The 20,177-nt window shown below is 45.3% G+C and overlaps 1 protein-coding gene across 1 annotated transcript in view; it reads right to left on the reverse strand.

Annotated features, from left to right (window-relative positions):
* Window positions 1-20,177, reverse strand: part of RNF17 (ring finger protein 17) — a 341,311-nt gene that overhangs the window by 187,048 nt on the left and 134,086 nt on the right. Inside the window, exons 13-14 of the mRNA XM_069759912.1 lie at window positions 15,604-15,724; window positions 13,656-13,767 (exon numbers count right to left, since the gene is read on the reverse strand). Coding sequence (XP_069616013.1) covers window positions 13,656-13,767; window positions 15,604-15,724 — 233 coding nt within the window. The remainder of the gene's footprint in view (window positions 1-13,655; window positions 13,768-15,603; window positions 15,725-20,177) is intronic.

Here is a 20,177-nt window from a genome sequence, read left to right on the forward strand (position 1 = left end):
GATGGGACGCCATGTCGTGTTTGCAGAGCCCCTGATGTGCCTAAACAGTGGAAACGCCCCACAAGTGACACCATTTTGGAAAGTTGACTCCCTAAGGAACTTATCTAGATGTGTGGTGAGCACTTTGATTTAAATAGATTTTTATTAACAATATAAAGAAGAACATCAGAATGCCATTTACATTGCATTATATCACATACACATTTTCTTATTTTAATAAACCCCAACATTACCCCAACTACCCCCCTCCCCCCTAAGGCTGGGTTCACATTGCGGTAATGGGAAAGCGCTAACGGACAGCGTTGCACGGCGAAATTAACGCCGTGCAATGCGTCCGTTAGCGCGCCCATTCACAGCAATGGGAACGCGCAGCACTAGCGCGTGCCATGTTCGGCACGCGCTATGCGACGCGCAGGTGTTTCCTGGCGCGCCCGCGGTCCGTTCCCCGCTCTTGCAGATCGGGGATCTGCGAGAGCGGGGACGTTACCGCGACCCTGGGACGCGGCCCCATTAAAAACATTGCGTTAGCGCAACCCGCTAGCGCTAAATGGGTTGCACGAACGCAATATGAACCTAGCCTAAGACAGCTCAGTCTCAATCTTCGCCCCACTGAGGCCTTCTCTGCCTCGTGTAATCCTCATCCAGGTCTTAGGAAACTCGACGACTATACTCCTCAATCCAAATCAAGCCAAGGAGACCATATTTTATTAAACATTTCTATTTTCCCCCTTTTTTTGTACACCCCCTTTTCCAATTTTAGACCATGTTGAACATATTGGAGAAATTCCCTTCTCACAGGTGGTTCCGCATTTATCCATTTTCGTGCTATTACTTTCCTGGCCATGTAGAGTAGCCTAGCGATTGCAATCTTCCAAGTATTGTCAACTCCAATTTCTTCCACATATCCCAGCACGCATACTATCGGGTCTCTAAGAACTCTGCACTTATACGCTGCTTCAACTCGGCTCAAAACCACCACCCAAAAGGCAGCCAGTCTCGGACACGTCCACATCATGTGATATATTCCTGCATTCTCACTCGCACACCTCGGACACTCAGAATTGGCACGCAATCCCGCTTTGTATAGCACTTCCGGAGATTTATATACCCTATGCAGAATGCGAGAGCCTATATGGTTCACTCAAGGATAGTCGTGGAACCCACTCCATCACCGATTCCCAGGTTTCATTTTCCATCGGTCCCACTTCTCTCTCGCCTTTATAGGGAAATCTAGCAGGAACGTGTGCATAAGGTCCTTATACAGAGTGGAAATAACTCCCCTTGTAGTTCCGTCACCACACACATACTCCAACACTATATCCTCTTGAACCCTGATATCAGCCTTCTTATTCTGAGCTCTAAAGGCATGTCTCATCTGCGCATACTGATATTCCCCTGTGGATCGCAAACCAAATTCTTCCTGCAATTGGGAGAAGGACTTCAGTTCCTGTCGCTGGATTATCTGGTGAACAAAGCAAATTCCCTTATTCTGCCATTCCATCAGTCCCCCCAAGGCCTCAAATTCCTTTAAATTGTGGTTAGACCATATCGGTGTGAATTTAGTCAACCCTGTAACCCCACGAATCTGCCTTAGTCTATTCCACAATTTACGAATCAGGAACAGGGTTGGGTATACTTGCCCCAGAGCGCTCAAATAGCCATCTTCCAAACACCTAGCCATCGGTCGTCGGTCCGTCACCTCTTCCATTAGCTGTTGTACTGCACTGAATGACGCCCCTCGCGCCCAGCCCTTCAAATGCTGGCTCTGGGCCGCAAGGAAGTATATTTCCGGGTTGGGCAAAGCCAAACCACCATCTTCCTTGGGTCGCTGAAGCGTCTCCAGGCTAATACGTGGATATTGTCTTCCCCATATCAAACTTCTAAAAAGGGCGTTAATCTGCCTGAACTTCCCCCGAGGGATCCAAATTGGTGCGTTATGTAGAACATAAAGAATTATAGGCATCAGGACCATTTTAATAAGGTTTACCCTACCGACGACCGATAGATGTAGCTTATTCCAGGCATCTACCTTTGCCTTGAGTACCCCCATAACAGGAGTCAAATTTCTTTGCAGGAACTCCGCAATTGGCACCGAAATCCATATTCCAAGGTATTTAAATTGGGAAACCACCTTCAACCTCTCATCCCCAACATCCTCACTCACATTCTCTCCTACGTCATCCACTCTAAAAAGAACCGTCTTATCCCAAATAATTGTTAGTCCCGACACAGTACCAAATCTCTCAACAATTTCAACGGCCCCTCTTAGTGAATCGTCTGGATCCGCCAGGAACAGTAAAACATCATCCGCGTATAACGCTATTTTTTCCTCTACTTTCCCATACCTAAACCCAGGGACCCCATCCGACTGCCGAATCTTAGCAGCAAGAGGTTCTACAGCCAACGCGAACAGGAGGGGTGAAAGCGGGCATCCCTGCCTAGTACCCCTAGCCAGCCCTATAGGTCGAGATAGCTCCCCGTTTACTCTAATTCTAGCGGACGGTAATGAGTACAACAGCTGTATCCAGGCCACAAACTGCGGACCAAACCCCATACATTCCAGCACCTGCCAGAGGTACCCCCATTCGACACTGTCAAACGCCTTATGTGCATCTAGCGATACAATCACTCTTCGACCAGTTATCAGACTCTACCTGCAAATTTACATATAACCTCCGCAAATTGATCGCCGTTGATCTATCCGGCATAAAGCCAGATTGGTCCGAATGCACCAGACTCGCAATAACACTAGAGAGGCGGAGAGCCAACACCTTGGCCAGAAGCTTGACATCAATAGTTAGTAAAGAAATTGGGCGGTACGACTCCGGTTTCCCCAAGTCCTTATCCTCCTTTGGAATGACCACTATTATGGCCTCTTTCAGAGGCTGGCAAGCGCCCACAGGACCTAGCTTCCTCCAATACCATTTTTAATCTAGGAATCAACACTTCTGCCAACCCTTTATAGATCTCAGCGGGTAGCCCATCGACCCCAGGCGCCTTCCCATTAGCCATAGACATCAATGCCCGACTCAATTCCTCCTCAGTGATAGGGGCCTCAAGGCTCTCCCTATCTGCCTCACTCAGTTTTGGCAGATCCAGACCTTCCAAGAAAGCCAGTGTGTCCTCGACCGATTCACCAACCCGAGAGGAATACAAATCTGCATAGAAGTCCACGAAGGCTCTCAAGATTTCAGGCGTTTCCGTTATTTTACCTCCACTATCAGAGTCCAAAGAGTGTATATATGAAGAACCTCTCTGAGCAGCAGCCACTACCGACAGCATATGTCCCACTGTTTCTCCCTCCTGATAGAACAATACCCTTTGGAAATCCCGCTTCCTCTCGGCTTTGCCTAACAGAATTTTTTCCAAATGATCTTGTGCGTTTTTCATCCTTCTCTCTGCCTCAGGGGTTCCCAGTGTAGCCATCCCGTCTTCTGCTTCCTTCAACTCCTCAACTGCCACTTTTTCTGCCTCTCTCGTCCTCCGCTTACACCTACTAATGTCCCTAAACAGTAGTCCCCTCAGATACGCCTTCATTGCATCCCAAATCGTAAGAGCATCAGTACTTCCATCATTTAAGAGAAAGAATTCCGCTACCTCCCGTCCTATACTTTCCAACTCAATACTCTGTAACCAATTAGGATGAATCTTCCATTCTCTCCCACTTAGCGAGTGAGCCCCCTCCAATCTAACCTCTACTTCAATTGGACTATGGTCCGACAAGGTCCTTGGCAGATATCTCACCTCCCCAACCAATGTGTCCAAAATCCTGTTACCCAGAGCCATATCAATCCTAGAGAGCGTGGCATGCGCCGGTGAATAACATGAGTACCCTCTCTCCCCAACATGTCTAACCCTCCAAAGATCAATCAAACCTATCTCCTGTATATAGGTGCCAAATGTTGTTATGTGTCCCTCCGACCTATTCTGAGTATTTTTATTTTTATCCCAATATTCATCACAGATATTGTTTAGATCCCCGATAATTATTAACGGTGTCGGCCCCCATCTTTCCACTCGCTCCATTACTTCTCTAATTTTCCTGCTAGAGTAGGGAGGCGGAATATACATCGCTGCAACACACAACATCACTCCATACAATATACACCGTATTAGTACGTACTGCCCATCCACATCCACATATACCTTCACCTCCTCATACTGAACTCCCGCTGGAACCAAGATTGAGACTCCTCTTGCATACGTGGAGAAGGTAGAATGATATCCCTTCTGGATCCACCGTCTATTCAGAACATCCACCTTTTCCCTTACCAAATGCGTCTCCAGCAAGCATATCATTGAGGCCCGTTGGTCTCTTGCATATTGCAAACACGCGGCACGTCTAGATTTCTCCCCTAGGCCTCTCACATTCCAGCACAAAATCTTAAAACGGTCCCCATCACTTGGCTCATCTTCACTATAAGTATCGTCAATTTTGAGCCCAAGCTGTCTAACTACCCTCCCCCCCCCCCCTCCCACCCTTCCCCCCTCACATCTAACCATTCCACCTCTTTTCAAGAGTGGGGCATCATCGCCCAGAGCGAACACTCCGTTTGGCATTACCTTCCCAACCCTCCTCCCACCACTGTACATAACAGGATTTCAGACATTTTGAAAAATAACGTATCTCAAAACATTTTAACGTAGAATTATTTACACACGCAAGAAACCTGCATACACTTAAAATATGCCGCATACCCTTCCTCCCCCTTTCCCAGCAACCATTATACCATCCCTTTAACTTTAACTGAATACAATCCAGCTCCCTTCTTCACCCCCCATACCCCCTGGTTTGTCAATCACATGACTCTTTGCCAACTGACAGATAAGTAAACAAGATCAGACTCTTCCCACAGTTTCAGTCTCCTTTTCCTTTAAGCTTTTTAGCATTAATATCGATCCACTGGGTAGCGTCCTCCGGCTTCTGAAAAAAATGAATTTTATCAAACGCCACCACCCTCAGTCTTGCTGGAAACATCATGGAGTACTGTACTCCCAACTCCCTCAGCCGTCTCTTGATACCCGTGAACATCATCCGTTGTCTCTGCACCAAAGTAGAATAGTCTGGGTAGATAGCAATCTTTTGGCCTTCAACTGTCAGATCCGTCATGTCTCTGGCCTTCCTCAGGATAATGTCTCTGTCTCTATAATTTAGAATTTTGGCGAGCATGGTACGGGGATTCGCTCCAGGGACAGGTGGTTTCGGCAGGACCCTATGCGCTCTTTCTACCGCGAACACTTTTGTTAGCGCCATATCTCCAAATGTCTCTAACAGCCATTTTTCAATATATTCCGTTGGATTCCTCCCTTCAGCTTTTTCAGGGATGCCCACTATGCGAATATTGTTTCTTCTGGACCTGTTCTCAAGGTCCTCATTTTTCGCAGCCAATTCAGCTATTGCTTGAGTGAACTTTTTCTCTGCTTTTTGCAGCTGCACTATATGGTCTTCTACAGTGCTCACTCTCTCCTCTACCTCCCCCACACGGTTGTCAATCTTCTGCATGGCTGCATTTATCTGGGCTGTGTCTCCCTTAACCTCCTGTATCTGTAAGGTCAGAGACTGTTTACATGAAGAGACTAGCGCAAAAACGTCTCTTAGGGTAGGCTCAGCTTCTGGCGCCATTTCCTCGGGTCCCCCTTCTGCCACCACCATTTTACTCTCCTTTCTCCCCTGTTGTACCTCATGTTCTCCTGCTGGGCTCTCCTCCTCCTCCTCCTCCTCTTCGGTATCAGCTCGGCTCCCTCGTCTGCGGCCTCCGCTCTCGCAAACTGCTGGAGCTTTGCCGCTACCTCCATGCGGCGTTCTCCTTGTCTGCCTTCTCCCTCGTGTCGGCGCCATCTTGGATTGCGCCTGCATCCCCGGCTCCCGCGTCCTTCTGCCGTCTCCTGGTCATGTTCGCCGGCTCCAGCACCGCCGGACCCTCCAAGTGTCCCCGCAGCCGGTAAGCCCCCGCAGGGACCAAACAGCAGCGGCTCTGCAGGATTTGAGATTGTACAGCGGCGGGAGCTCACAGCCGCACGTCCGCTCACATGGACTCTCAGGCCACGCCCCGTGTGGTGAGCACTTTGAACTCCCAAGTGTTTCACTACAGTTTATAACGCAGACGTGAAAATAAAAATTATTTTTTTTGCCCCCAGTTTTGTATTTTCCCAAGGGTAACAGGAGAAATTGGACCCCAAAAGTTGTTGTCCAAGTTGTCCTGAGTATGCAGATACCCCATATGTGGGAGAAAACTGTTGGGCGCATGGCAGAGCTGGGAAGGGAAGGAGCGCCGTCTGGAATGCAGACTTAGATGGAATGGTCTGCAGGCGTCACATTGCGTTTGCAGAGCCCCTGATGTACCTAAGTAAAAAAAAACCACAAGTGACCCCATATTGGAAACTAGACCCCCCCCCAAGGAACTTGTCTAGATGTGTTGTGAGAACTCTGAACCCCCAAGTGTTTCACTGCAGTTTATAACACAGAGCCGTGAAAACGTTTTTTTTTTTTCCACAAAAATTATTTTTTAGCCCCCCAATTTTTTATTTTCCCAAGGGTAACCAGAGAAATTGGACCCCAATAGTTGTTGTCCAATTTGTCCTGAGTACGCTGATACCCCAAATATTGGGGTAAAAACCCTGTTTTGGAGCACAGGAGAGCTCGGAAGGGAAGGAGCACTGTTTTAGTTTTTCAACGCAGAATTGGCTGGAATTGAGATCGGACACCATGTCGCGTTTGGAGAGCCCCTGATGTGTCTAAACAGTGGATACCCCCCAATTCTAACTGACACCCTTACCCAAACACACCCCTAACCCCAACCCTAACCACACCCCTAACCCGAACATGCCACTAACCCTAATCCCAAACACACCCCTAACCCTAATCACAACCCTAACCACACCCCTAACCCTGACACACCCTTAACCCTAATCCCAACCGTAAATGTAATCCAAACAATAACTTTACTCCCAACCCTAACTTTAGCCCTAACCTTAGCCCTAACTGTAGCCCTAACCCTAACTTTAGCCCCAACCCTAACCCTAATTTTAACCCTAACTTTAGCCCCAACCCTAACCATAACTGTAGCCCCAACCCCAACTGTAACCCCAAACCTAACTGTAGCCCTAAACCTAACTGTAGCCCCAACCCTAAACCTAATGGGAAAATGGAAATACATTTTTAAAATTTTATTATATTTCCCTAACTAAGGGGGTGATGAAGGGGGGTTTGATTTACATTTATAGCGGGTTTTTTTATGATTGGCAGCTGTCACACACTAAAAGACGCTTTTTATTGCAAAAAATAGTTTTTGCATCTCCACATTTTGAGAGCTATAATTTTTCCATATTTTGGTCCACAATCATGAGGTCTTGTTTTTTGCAGGACGAGTTGACGTTTTTATTGCTATTGGGAACGTTACATTTTTTGATCGCTTTTTATTCCGATTTTTGTGAAGAAGAATGACCAAAAACCAGCTATTCATGAATTTCTTTTGGGGGGGCGCGTTTATACCGTTCCACGATTGATAAAATTGATAAAGCAGTATTATTCTTCGGGTCAGTACGATTACAGTGATACCTCATTTATATCTTTTTTTATGTTTTGGCACTTTTATACGATAAAAACTTTTATATAAAAAATTATTATTTTTGCATCGCTTTATTCTGAGGACTATAAACTTTTTTATTTTTTTTTTTGCTGATGATGCTGTATGGTGGCTCGTTGCGGGACAAGATGACGTTTTCAGTGGTAACATGTTTATTTATATCAGTCTTTTTGATCGCGTGTTATTCCACTTTTTGTTCGGCGGTATGATAAAGCGTTGTTTTTTGCCTCTTACGGTGATCACTGAAGGGGTTAACTAGTGGAACAGTTTTATAGGTCGGGTTGTTTCGGACGCGGCGATACTAAATATGTGTACTTTTGGGGGGGGGTTGTTTTTTTACTTAGATAAAGAAATGTATTTATTGGCACAATTTTTTTTTCATTATTTAGGAATTTCTTTTTTTTTTTTTTTTTTTTTTTACACATGTAAATATTTTTTTCTTTTTACTTTGTCCCAGGGTCGGACATCATGGTAAAGTGTCAGATCGCTGATCTGACACTTTGCAAAGCACTGTGTCAGATCAGCGATCTGACAGGCGGTGCTCTAGGCTTGCCGACACCGGCTCTGAGCAGGCGTTTGCAAGCCATCTCCCTGCAGAGCCCAGGGAGGAGGACGTAGGAGACCCTTTGAACAATGCGACCACCTCGCGTTGTTCCGAGGGTCTCAGGGACGCACGCAGGGAGCCCCCTCCCTGCGCGATGCTTCCCTATGCCACTGGAATGCTGCGATCATCTTTGATTGCAGTGTTACGGGGGTTAATGTGCCAAGAGCGGTCCGTGACCCTTCCTGGCACATAGTGCAGGATGTCAGCTGTAATAATCAGCTGACACCCGGCGGCGATCGGCCGCGCCCCCTTTTTTCCCGTTTTCTAGTACACAACATAGTAAAACCAATGGTGTCGTTCAAAAGTACAACTCGTCCCGCAAAAATAAGTCCTCACGTGACCATATTGACGGAAAAATAAAAAATGTATGGTTCTGGTAAGGAGAAGAGCGAAAAAGGAAAAGGCAAAACCAAAAAAAGCTCTGGTCATGAAGGGGTTAAAGCACCAATTATTTATTTTTAATTTCACCCCTGGAGTGGTTTTTAATCTGTTGATTCCCAGTTTTTAGTAAAATACTTACTAGCCACCATCTTCTGCTGAACCCTGCACCGCTCCGCCATCTTGTGACCATAGCTGAGACTGATCAGACGTCACAGTTAGCGGTCACAAGCTCTCAGTGTGAGGCCGGGGTCACACTTGCGTATGCAGCGCGAGTCTCTCGCATCAATACCCGGCACTGCCGCCGATATCCGGGACTGGAGTGTGTGGCTGCATGTATTTCTATGCTATGTATTATTGTCGCATTTAAAAAATGACGTAATATTATGTCCCTGGTCAAATAAGCCCAGAAACCCCCAGTTCAGGAACCTCAGCCTCCCTGGTCAACGTTTCATCCTCATCACCAGCTAGGACACACAAGGGGAACACCTCCACTTCCGACTGGGATTCATCAGGGTTGAGCTGGCTCCTGTCTGAGTCACTCGGCACCACTGCTTTAACACACACGTCCCAGAACAGGCTGAAGTCCCACCCGATTAGCACGGGGTGTAGCAGGTCTCTGACTACCCCGACCTCATGGTCCATACCTCGGCTCGTTTTTATCAACACTGGCAATAGAGTAGTCCTTGGTGTCCCCGTGGATACAGCGGACGCCCACGTTTCCCTGGGATCAACTGGTGGGAAGTGTGGCCCTTATCAGGCTCACCAAAATCCCCAAATCCTAGAGCCCTCACACCAGTACTCCACTTACGGACACGGGACATGACTGCGGCCCCTCTCCGGGCTGATAGTCCACACTGCAGGTGGGATAGGCATAGCACAAAGAACACCTCCCTAGGCTGCAGTCCATCTGCTCAGAGAATATAGGACACTTTGCAGCAATGTGTCCAGGCCCGTGGCATCTCCAGCAGATCAGGTCTTTACCAGCAGCCTTTGGCAATCCCTCAGTGACTCCTTGGCATCTTTGACTCCCACCAGTAGTGACTCTACTACTCCTCTTTTGGGACTTGGGCTCATGCCGAGTACCCCAGTATGGGTATGCCCCACCCACCGGCTCCCTTAGGGACCTCTCAACCACTGGGGTTTTACCTGGGCAACCCAGGTCTGTATTGGCCAGTGGAGGGAGTAAATAAATCGGTCCATGACCACCCGCTCGACCATCTGGGGTGGAGTGGAGGACTCCGGCAGCAACCTTTTCTGGATCAAATGCAACAAGTCAAATATCTGAGAGCGGGAAGGTTTGTCACCATAACATGCCCAGTGATGAACCCTTTGGGCTCTGAGAGACAGTGACCCCTGAGCGTGTCAATATCTACGTTTTAAACTTGGCATATTCCCGTGTATGCTGGAAGGCCAAGTCAAAATAAGCTTTGAGGTTCACCCGTCAGATAGGGGGCCAGGACCTCTGTCCACTGCTCTTGGGGTAGCCTCTCCCACTCTGCAATCCATTCAAACACAGTCAATGCCTCTATATCATCCCCTAGGGTCATCTTTTGCATGGCTCGTCTTACCACTTTCCGGACATCACCTTGATGTGGGGAAGGAGCGCTCTCTCTGCTGCGATCTCCCACCAGGAGTTCCATCTGCTTTTGCTGCTGTTGAATCTGTTGCATTAGGAGCGTATTGGTCTCCTGCTGTAAATGCTGCTGCTGCTTACGGGAACTGTTGCACTTGGTGCTGCTGCTGCTGTAGACTCCGAGTCAAGTGCTTAATCAGCTCCTCCATTTTGTCTGACCGATGTTCCATCCCTGTAGCCGCCTTCATCCAGGACATCAGATTTGTCCACAACTGCTTCCTGTGTTTCTGGAACGTTGACCGCATTCTTCAGCACTTATGGAAGGTCGGCTCACTCAGCTGCTCCCCGAAGTAGAAACAGGAACACTTTATGTTAAAGTCTCTGCGTGGTTTATTGCTTCATAAACCATGAAACCAAAATAGCAACAAAAACAGCCTTTCTGGCACAAATGAAAATAAGTCTATACAAAATAGTTTCCAGTATGGCTCCCGCCTTCTGGGACAAAAAACACACTGTACGTCTCACTGGAACTTCAGACTGGAGGCTTCCTTCTTCCAAACACAACCGACAGATAAAAAAAAGTGGCTGGACATTTAACTCCCTCCAACCACACCGTTGAGTTGGAGATATGGCGAGTAGGCATTCTGCCCATCTCTGATTACTCACCATGAAAGCAAGACCCTGGTAATAAATTGTTTACTCTCAGAACATATGCTGGAAGAAAACTTATGGCTTTCACATCACGCAGGATAAAAATCTTTGCGAGACATATCTACCCTCACATACGGCGCCAGTGACCCTTTCACAGTAAGTCAAGATTATAAAATTCCCTTTTACTATTGGACGGGCTTTGTCAAAATGAAGGCAAAACGATTTATTGGGAACTATGGAACTCCGAGGTTACCTTACGTAAAAAAAGAGGATCAAAAAGAATTCTGTCCCTTAAGGTTCTTAAGTAGGGTTCTTTGATGGAGAGAGTCTGTAGTTCACCCATTTTTCTTGCTGTCGTGATGGCCACCCGGAAAGCTGCTTTCCAAGACAATTTATCCAAGTCTATAATCTCTATAGGTTCAAACGGAGGTATTGTGAGGCCTTTGAGAACCACGTTCAGGTCCCAGGCTAGGACCAAATTGTGAACTATAGGTCTTAGGTGAGATTGCTGCAATCCTGAATCTTCCCACCCAGAGATGGGCAGCTAGACTCTGACCAAAGTATGAGCTGAGGGCAGCAACCTGGACTTTTCATAGTGCTAGGTCTTCAGACCTTACTCCTTTCTGGAATTGGTTACTGGTTTCCTACTTCTTTGAAGTGTATTTACCACCTTATCTAAAAGACAGCTAGCATTTAGGATGATGGAGTCAAAAGCCAGGCTGCAAGCTGTAAAGCTTGAGGATCTGGTTGACAAATCGGCCCTTGGTGGAGAAGGTTGCTGGTTGGTGGAAGTATCAGCGGACAATCCATCTTTAAATTGTTTAGAATGCCGAACCAGCTTCTTTTTGATCAATGAGGTGCTACTAGTATAGTCTTCGCCTTGTCCCTCCTGATTTTCTGCAATGTCTTTGGTAGGAGAAATCGGAGGGAAGGTGTATGCCAACTTGAAGTTCCAGCAGTGGGAGAAAGAATCCACCGCTATACATATGTCGTTCGGGTCGAGAGAAATATCTGCCCGCTTTTGCATGTCCTTCAGGTTTCTCGCCCTGCGTGAGGTCATAAGAGGACGATCGCCAAAATATGGTCCCAGGGAGGGTTCAGTGCTTAAAATTGGCCAGTGTTTGGTCAGAATGGCCCTCATATTGTCCCATTCCTGGTTGAACACTGAAAAAAAATAATCTTTTCATCTCCCTTCTTCCTATTATCTTGATAAACCAGTAGGTCCCGGGGAGTCGATTTTGCTCTATTATAGCCTTGTTTGATGTTTCTTTTACTGTAACCCCATTGACCAAAACGTAACCTCAAGTCTGCTGCTTGGGTTTCAAATCTTTCCTCCGTGGAGCAGATGGAGAGGTGTTACAAAATGCTTTTACAGCAGATCCCACTCACTATCAACTTTTGTACGTTGTAATGTACTGGAAAGAATAACTTCTGAGTTCTTAGACCCCAAACACTTCGTCCAGAAATGTGTTCTGAACAATCTCTTCCTCCTCTACATTCATAGTGGTTCTCATCGCTGTCAGAAGATCTTCCACATCTTCTGATAAAGTAATTTTTTTTACTGCTTTGGGACCGTTAAGCGCCTGAAACAGTCACATTCCTCCCATTACTCAGAGTCAAGACTGCTCCTCCATGGATATCTTCCTCTTTTTTTGCTCCTGATGGCGTTATTGGGAAGGACTGGTAAAAAGAGGCTAGGGATGACGACTTCCTGACGGACCATTCCCCATAACTCTTCTATCAAAGAGGGCTGTTCCTCTTTAACAATTTTGTCTGTGCAATCTTGACAGAGGCGTTCCTTGCGAGAAGGTAGCTTTTTTTTTTTTTTTTTTTTTTTTAAAGACAGATGGCCCATTTATGGGACAACTTGTTTCCCTAAAAAGAGGAGAGAAGGGACCATTAAGTATAACTGCCTAAGGACGGTCCTGCTCCAAAGATAAAGAGACACCAAACCCAGGTACTTACTGTGTTCGGGACAGCACTGGTTTTGGAGATGCAGACCATGAAGAACAACCACCCACCACCATAGCAAAGGTCCTACCTTGTGGGGTCTTCAATCTGGCCTCCTCGTGTAAGAGCAGAAATCTCATCACGACAAACTGATAGGATGATCCTTCTCCTCGCCGTCTCCTTCGAACGTCACCAGGTATGGATGCATCCAGCTTATTACTGGTGTGCTCCACCTCGGAGCACACCGAAAGATTATGTACTAGCCAAGCGCAAGTGCCTTCGCAAGCACTCCAGAAATCTCCCCAGCGAGTTCTTCCGGTGGTGCATTCCAGTGTGCAACACAACCAGAAGTGACATCACATGTCCGCGACTTTGCGTCTGACGTCACTTTTGTCTACCGCCCCTGGCACAGCGTGAGGCAAAAGAGAAGGAAGAAAGCAGGGGGAGATCAGAGAAGCCCCCAACTCCTGCTGCCCTGCTTTATCCAAAGGCGCTGAAATGGCGGAAGAGTCAGTGTCCAGAGGACACAGGAGGGGAAGGCCGGAGCTATCGACCTCAGCTGCCTGACTTAAAAAAGGTAAAATAGGCAGCCTATCGCCGGCCACAGAGTACCACAGGAGGACCTCCTAGTGCCCCACAGGGACAGGAGAAAACACTGGAGAGGGGGTAAGTGTGTGTGTGTGTGTGTGTGTGTGTGTGTGTGTGTGTGTGTGTGTGTGTGTGTGTGTGTGTTGGGGGGCTATTTGACCTCTGTGTTTCCTATCCCTATTAGGATGAGGGTATCCTCCTATGGTGCTGCCGAAAAGGGTGACTACAAAAAAATGGCAGTTTGAAAGGGCCTTAACCATGTAAAATGCACAATTTTGTTTAAATTAAAAAAAAAAAAATCATATGATAAAGAAAATCTTACCTTGATATAAAAGAAGCAACATTTCTCTCCACAAGCATGATGTTAATGCTGGTCTCTGTACATGAGGCGTCATCAAAAAGTTCAATCGATAGCTTATTCTCAAGCAGAACACCTGAATAAGCACAAGATGGACGGTAAATATCATTGCTCTTGTGGAGTTTTCATTGCATTTTGCAGACAATAATAGCGTATTCTGCTTCTCTAGTCTTGTCATTATAGAACAAGGAATCCTGATAGACCCATTATAATTATAAGTGAGAGCCATCGGCATTCAATCCAAAAAAGGAGTCAAAGGAGCCCTGGCACTTCCAAGTACAAAAGCCATGAGGATACTGGGGGGGAGGACTAAAAAAAAAAAGTCTGCTTCCTTTTCCGAACCTTACCCTGTGCCCACATGTATAGCTACATATAGGGTATAGTTCTATTCAGAAAAACTGAGTAATAGATTACAAGGTACATTAAATTTTGTCCAGCAACCTCTTGTAGACATACATTTTTATTTTTATTTTTTGCTACATGGTCAAATATTGTAACAAATGCAATTTTTCATTTAGACAGGCAAAGAAAATTAATCCTATGTTTAGGAGGGAGAGGAAGAAGTTGCAGGACAGCATAGTGTCTCAGCAAAAACCAAAAAAACTGACGCAAGACCTAAAACAGTAAATTTTAATGTAATAATTAAAAACTAGAGAGCAAAAATATCATAAAGACCAGTAGGAGGGATCCTATGGGAAAACAGGGTCTCTGGTATACAAAAAAATATTTTTTCCAGAAAAAAAATGTATAGCAATACAAATTTACAGGAAAGGACTAGGGAAGATAGACGTGCCTATCCCTATTGAATACCCTTCCTGACAGCGGAGGTTGGCACCCTGGGATACGATATGGCGCCCCCGCTCAACGTGGACTGTCCCTGAAAAAAAAAAGGAATCCCTCAATAAAAGCCACCACCAAAAAATTACACCACAAACACAAAAGCAAAAAACAAGTGAAATAAAATATCAGTGCTGCTAGATGCTGGCTTCAAGTGCAATGATAGCTCAATTCAGCTGACATTTATAAACTCTGGCGTATAATGTGAGCTAGAGAGTATACGGACAGTAATATACCAGATATAAAAATATATAGTAGGAAATGTTTGATACTGCAAAACCTCTTATAGGTGGTGGTGCTACAGAAGTATCAGTAGATTATAGGTACCCATAGTGTACTCAGAAAGGAAAAAAAAAAAAAAAGCATAGTGTCTCAATGTTGGCACTGTGTAATACTGAAGTGATGTACTGACATCTACATCACCGTGGAATTAATGATGCTATATAAGTGACAAAAATAAAGTAAACAAGTGGGGAAGGAAGCAGATTTCTCAGATATAATACAAAGTTTTATAAAATATAAATTCACCTGAAGTATTAATTTATTGAAAACATACTAAAAGTACAGTTCACATTTAATATGTAGACTTTGCTCAAAATTTTTCATTTTTACCATGGCTAATAAGAAAAAGTAACCCGCGTTATTACGCTATTTCTCTTAAGTATGGCAAAATGTTGTCATCTACTACGGTTTGCACACACAGCAAGGCCAAGAAGAGAACACCATTTGCATTTTGGGGTACAGATTTTCCTGGAATAATTTGTGGGCAGCAATTGCAGAGACCATAAGTGACCAGAACAGCAGAAATTTACAAAAACGGACTCCATAATGACAACTACACTCAGAAAACATGTCATCTTTCGCCCCTTCTAGACATCATTTCATCTTCATCTTGCTTAACTGTTCACAATAACAGTCATTTTGACCAGAGCCAGAGGTACACAAACTTTTACATGCCACTGTATATAATGTGTGTGTATAAGTGCAAATATATCAGTACACATACACAATAACATTATGACATGGTAAACTGTTGGTGCTATGGAAATAAAAATTATTATATGGACTACTGTACCTAATGGACAACACCTCAGAAGTTTATGGCACACCAACATCTTGAACAGTTTGCATGCTTCTGGGCTCCACCACTGTCCAGCATTAAGAGGCTGAATATAGGCAAGTCTGCAGCCGATTGCCTACAAATGTTAATATGGAAATAGACGTAAATAGCCAAAATAAATAAAGCAATGGAAAATCTTTTACTTCTAGAGATGTAAGGAAATGGATGGACATGGTGAATTAATGTGGTCATATTTCTAAATACAGGAATTTCTGCAGAAAAATGTATGGCAAACCGGAAAAAATGAACTGGTATATAAGTTGGTATGCATACAAGAAAGGAGCAAGTTCACATTGGCCATTAACGCCTTCACCCCGATGCCCGTTTTCATCTTCCTGACCAGGCCAAATTATTCAGTTCTGACCAGTGTCACTTTATTTAGTAATAACTCTGCAATGATTCAACGGATCCCACAGAGTCTGAGATTGTTTTCTTGTGACATATTGTACTTCATGATAGTGGTAACATTTGTTTGATAGGACTTCTGTTTATTTGTGAAAATATAGGAAATGCAGCAATTTTCAAACATTTTTATGCCCTTAACGACTGCTGATGCGCTTTTTAACAGCGGCAGTTAAGGATACTTATTCCTCCGCGTCACTTTTTAATGGAGCTGAGAAATAAAAGTATAGCGTCCCCCAGCATCGAAAAATCATCACGATCAGGGCCAGTTTCATGGTCCGTCGTGTGATCGGCATTACTTACTTATAACGCCGATCACATTCAAATAAAAAAAGTCAGATTTAAAATCCATTTCTCTCTCCTCTGATATGAACTAGCACATCAGAGAAATGGGATCCACCAAGCCCACAACGGTACCTTAGGTAACGGATCCGTGATCCCTCCATCTGCAGAAAGAAAATGCCGGGCGTATGCACAATGCGCACGCCAAGATCTTTCTCCCTGTACTTGGCAACCACTGGGCTTTTGATTACTGTGATAAACCTTAACACAATGATCAAAGCCCCCAAAAATATGGCATCACTTGGGCTGTGCCTTTCTTTCCTTGTAGTTGTTCTGTAAGAGAACAGAAATACTCTGTCAAAATGCTGTCCTGTCAAACAGAAAAGTAAAAGAAAAAAAAAATCTTTCGCGGTTAGGCAGTTTTTTTCAAAAGTAAAAAAAAAAATTATATATAATATATTAATATATATATATACATATATATATATATATATGTATATATATATGTATATATATATATATATATATATATATATATATATATATATATATATATATATATATATATATATATATATATATATATATAGCCCCGATCCGGTCATGTGCTGCTCCCATCCTGCACCCCCATTCTGTCATGTGCTGCTCCCATCCTGCACCCCCATTCTGACATGTGCTGCTCCCATTCTCACATGTGCTGCACCCATCCTGCCATGTGCTGCACCCATCTTGTTATAAAGGCACAGATGATTGGCCTCGGGGAGACCAAAACATCCAACACCGCGGAGACACCATCACGTGTTTCTCAACGCAGTGATTCCAGAACACTGCCCCCATCCCTTATGGGAAATATGCAGATGCATGAAAAGAAGCTGCGGAGACACCATCACGTGTTTCTCGACGCAAGCAGTGAATAGCCAGGCCTTTCCCCGGGAAGGAACAACCACAGGAATCATCTGTGCCTTTATAGCCTTTTTACTAGGCACTGCTCCTAATAGCCAGATTCCTACTCCACACTGATGAGGGGCAAAAACCCCGAAACAGCTGTCTGTGGATGGATACCATGCTTGGCATAGGTGGCTTTCCTTCATAGGATGTTGCCCTTCCCGTGGTTGTTCCTTCCCGGGGAAAGGCCTGGCTATTCACTGCTTGCGTCGAGAAACACGTGATGGTGTCTCCGCAGCTTCTTTTCATGCATCTGCACCCATCTTGTGCCTCCATTCTGTCATTTGCTCATCGGCGCCTGCGCAGTCCACGCTTTCTGGCGCCATTTTCTTGAAGACACACTGCAGTGTGTCCCCCTGCTCCCGGCAGTCCGCGCTTTCCGGAGCCATTTTTTTTTCTGACACTGGCTATAATGTAACGCTAGGAGCGTCGCGCCTGCGCAGTCTATAAAGGCTTTTGGAAGGTGAATGAAGCAATGGCCCTCAGAACATTCAGCGTGAAGAAAATGATAATTACTTACGGGTAATTTGATTTTCCGGAACCATGACAGCGCCGCACGTGAGAGATGGCATCCGCCCCCAGGAACAGGAAACCTGTAGCAGAGATATAAGAATGGGGCGGCCCCTCTCTCCCCAGTTTGTTTGCAGAGTATGGAAGATGACCGCTTTGTTAGTACACAGTTATGTATCATATTTACATTTGTATAGCCATTTCGTTAGCTCTTGTGTACACACATGCTTTGCATATATACATTTATCCATATACAATAAGTTTTTTTTTTTTTTTTTGTGAATCACACAACCATCACCAAGATAGGGCGGGAATTAATGCGGCGCTGTCATGGTTCCGGAAAATCAAATTACCCGTAAGTAATTATCATTTTTCCCTTCACCATGACAGCGCCGCACGTGAGAGGAAAAAATAGAAGATTCCTAGGGTGGGACGACAGCAGACAACACCTTTCTCCCAAAAGACAAGTCTGATTGACCTAAGTCTAACCTATAGTGTCGGAAGAAGGTAGAGGGTGATGACCATACTGCCGCTTTACAAATCTGTTCTATCGAGGCGTTAGCCCTTTCCGCCCAAGAAGTGGCTATAGCACGCGTGGAGTGAGCCGTAACACCCTGTGGGGGAACTTGACCAGAAAAAGAATACGAAAGTGAAATAGCCGTACGCAACCACCGTGCAATAGTTGCCTTTGAGGCCTTTTTTCCCCTGTTTGTCCCCTGATAGGTGACAAAAAGGGCCGATGACTGACGCCAGGAATTTGTGGCCTCTAAGTATTGAAGGAGGCAGCGTCTGACATCGAGACAATGGAAGGTCTTCTCTCCCTGGGATTTTGGTTGGGAACAAAAAGAGGGCAGAATAATTTCCTGGTCTCTATGAAATTTAGAATTGACCTTCGGAAGAAAGGCAGGGTCGGTTTTAATAACTACTTTGTCATCATGGAAAGTAGTGTAAGGAGGGTTCACCGACATAGCTTGTAACTCACAAGTACGGCGGGCAGACGTTAAGGCAACTAGGAGAACCGTTTTTAGAGTCAAGGATTTTATTGATATAGAATCCAGAGGTTCAAAGGGGGAAACGGTAAGAGCCTTTAAAACTAAATTCAAATCCCAGGGAGCTATCTTAGGTATTAATTTAGAGGGTCTGGAAGTAAAGGAGGCTCGAATGAACCTATAGATCCAAGGGTGGTCAGCAAGTTTTTGATCGAACAGTGCACCAAGGGCAGAGACCTGCACCTTTAAGGTGTTAGTAGACAGACCTTTTTCCAACCCTTTTTGGAGAAATTCAAGAATTTCTTTTACTGGGACCTGTTGACCAGAGTCAGACAACTGTCGTCCCGAAAAATCTAGGAATTTTTGCCAGATTTTTTGGTATTTGTCTGAGGTGACCTTTTTCCTGCTAGCAAGCAATGTGGTCACCAAAGGGCTTGAGAATCCTTTTGCTAACAGAAGTCCCCTTTCAAGTTCCAGGCGGTGAGATGCAATCTGTGAACTTGGGGATGTTGAACTGGCCCTTGGTATAGGAGATCCGGAGCATCCGGAAAGATCCACGGGTCCGAGATAGACATGCGCCTGAGCCACGTGAACCACGCTCTCTTCGGCCAAAAGGGAGCTATGAGGATCACTCGTGCTTTGTCCTCCCGAATTTTCCTGAGGACTGCCGGGATTAATGGTATTGGGGGGAATGCGTATGCTAGATGGAAGTTCCACCGATACAGGAACGAGTCTACTCCCTCCGGGTGCTCTCTTGGGTTCAGAGAATAGAACCTCTTCACCTTCCGATTTTGTTTTGTGGCGAACAGGTCTACGTCTGGAACGCCCCAGCTGGCACATATTTTCCCAAATACTTGCTGGTTCAGGGACCACTCCCCCTGATGTAACGTGTGACGGCTTAAGTAGTCGGCTACTTGATTCTCTGATCCTTTCAAGTATGTTCCGGTTAGCGAAAGAAGGTTGTTTTCGGCCCATATAAAAAGTTCTTTGGCCTCTGCCATAAGGGATGTTGATCTTGTGCCCCCTTGGCAGTTTATATAAGCTATTGTTGTGTTGTTGTCGGATAACACTACCACATGTCTTCCCAGAATTCTTTCCCCTACATGAAGAAGTGCTAGTCTCACCGCAGACAATTCTTTTAGATTGGAGGACGCTGTTGTCATTGGGCTTCCCCATTGACCCTGTAGGACCTGATCTCCCAAATGTGCCCCCTAACCCCACGGACTCGCATCGGTAGTAATGACTACTGGATCTCGTACTGACCATGGCACTGCGTTGGTTAGATTTTCTGTTTTCAGCCACCACTCTAGTGAGTTTTGAACTTCTGGTGACAGAAGAATCTTCCGATTCAGATTGTATGGATTTTTTTCTTGTTCGGCTAGTATCTGCCATTGTAACTCC

The sequence above is a fragment of the Ranitomeya imitator genome, chromosome 3 (assembly GCF_032444005.1).
Source record: "Ranitomeya imitator isolate aRanImi1 chromosome 3, aRanImi1.pri, whole genome shotgun sequence".
Taxonomy (NCBI): Eukaryota; Metazoa; Chordata; class Amphibia; order Anura; family Dendrobatidae; genus Ranitomeya; species Ranitomeya imitator.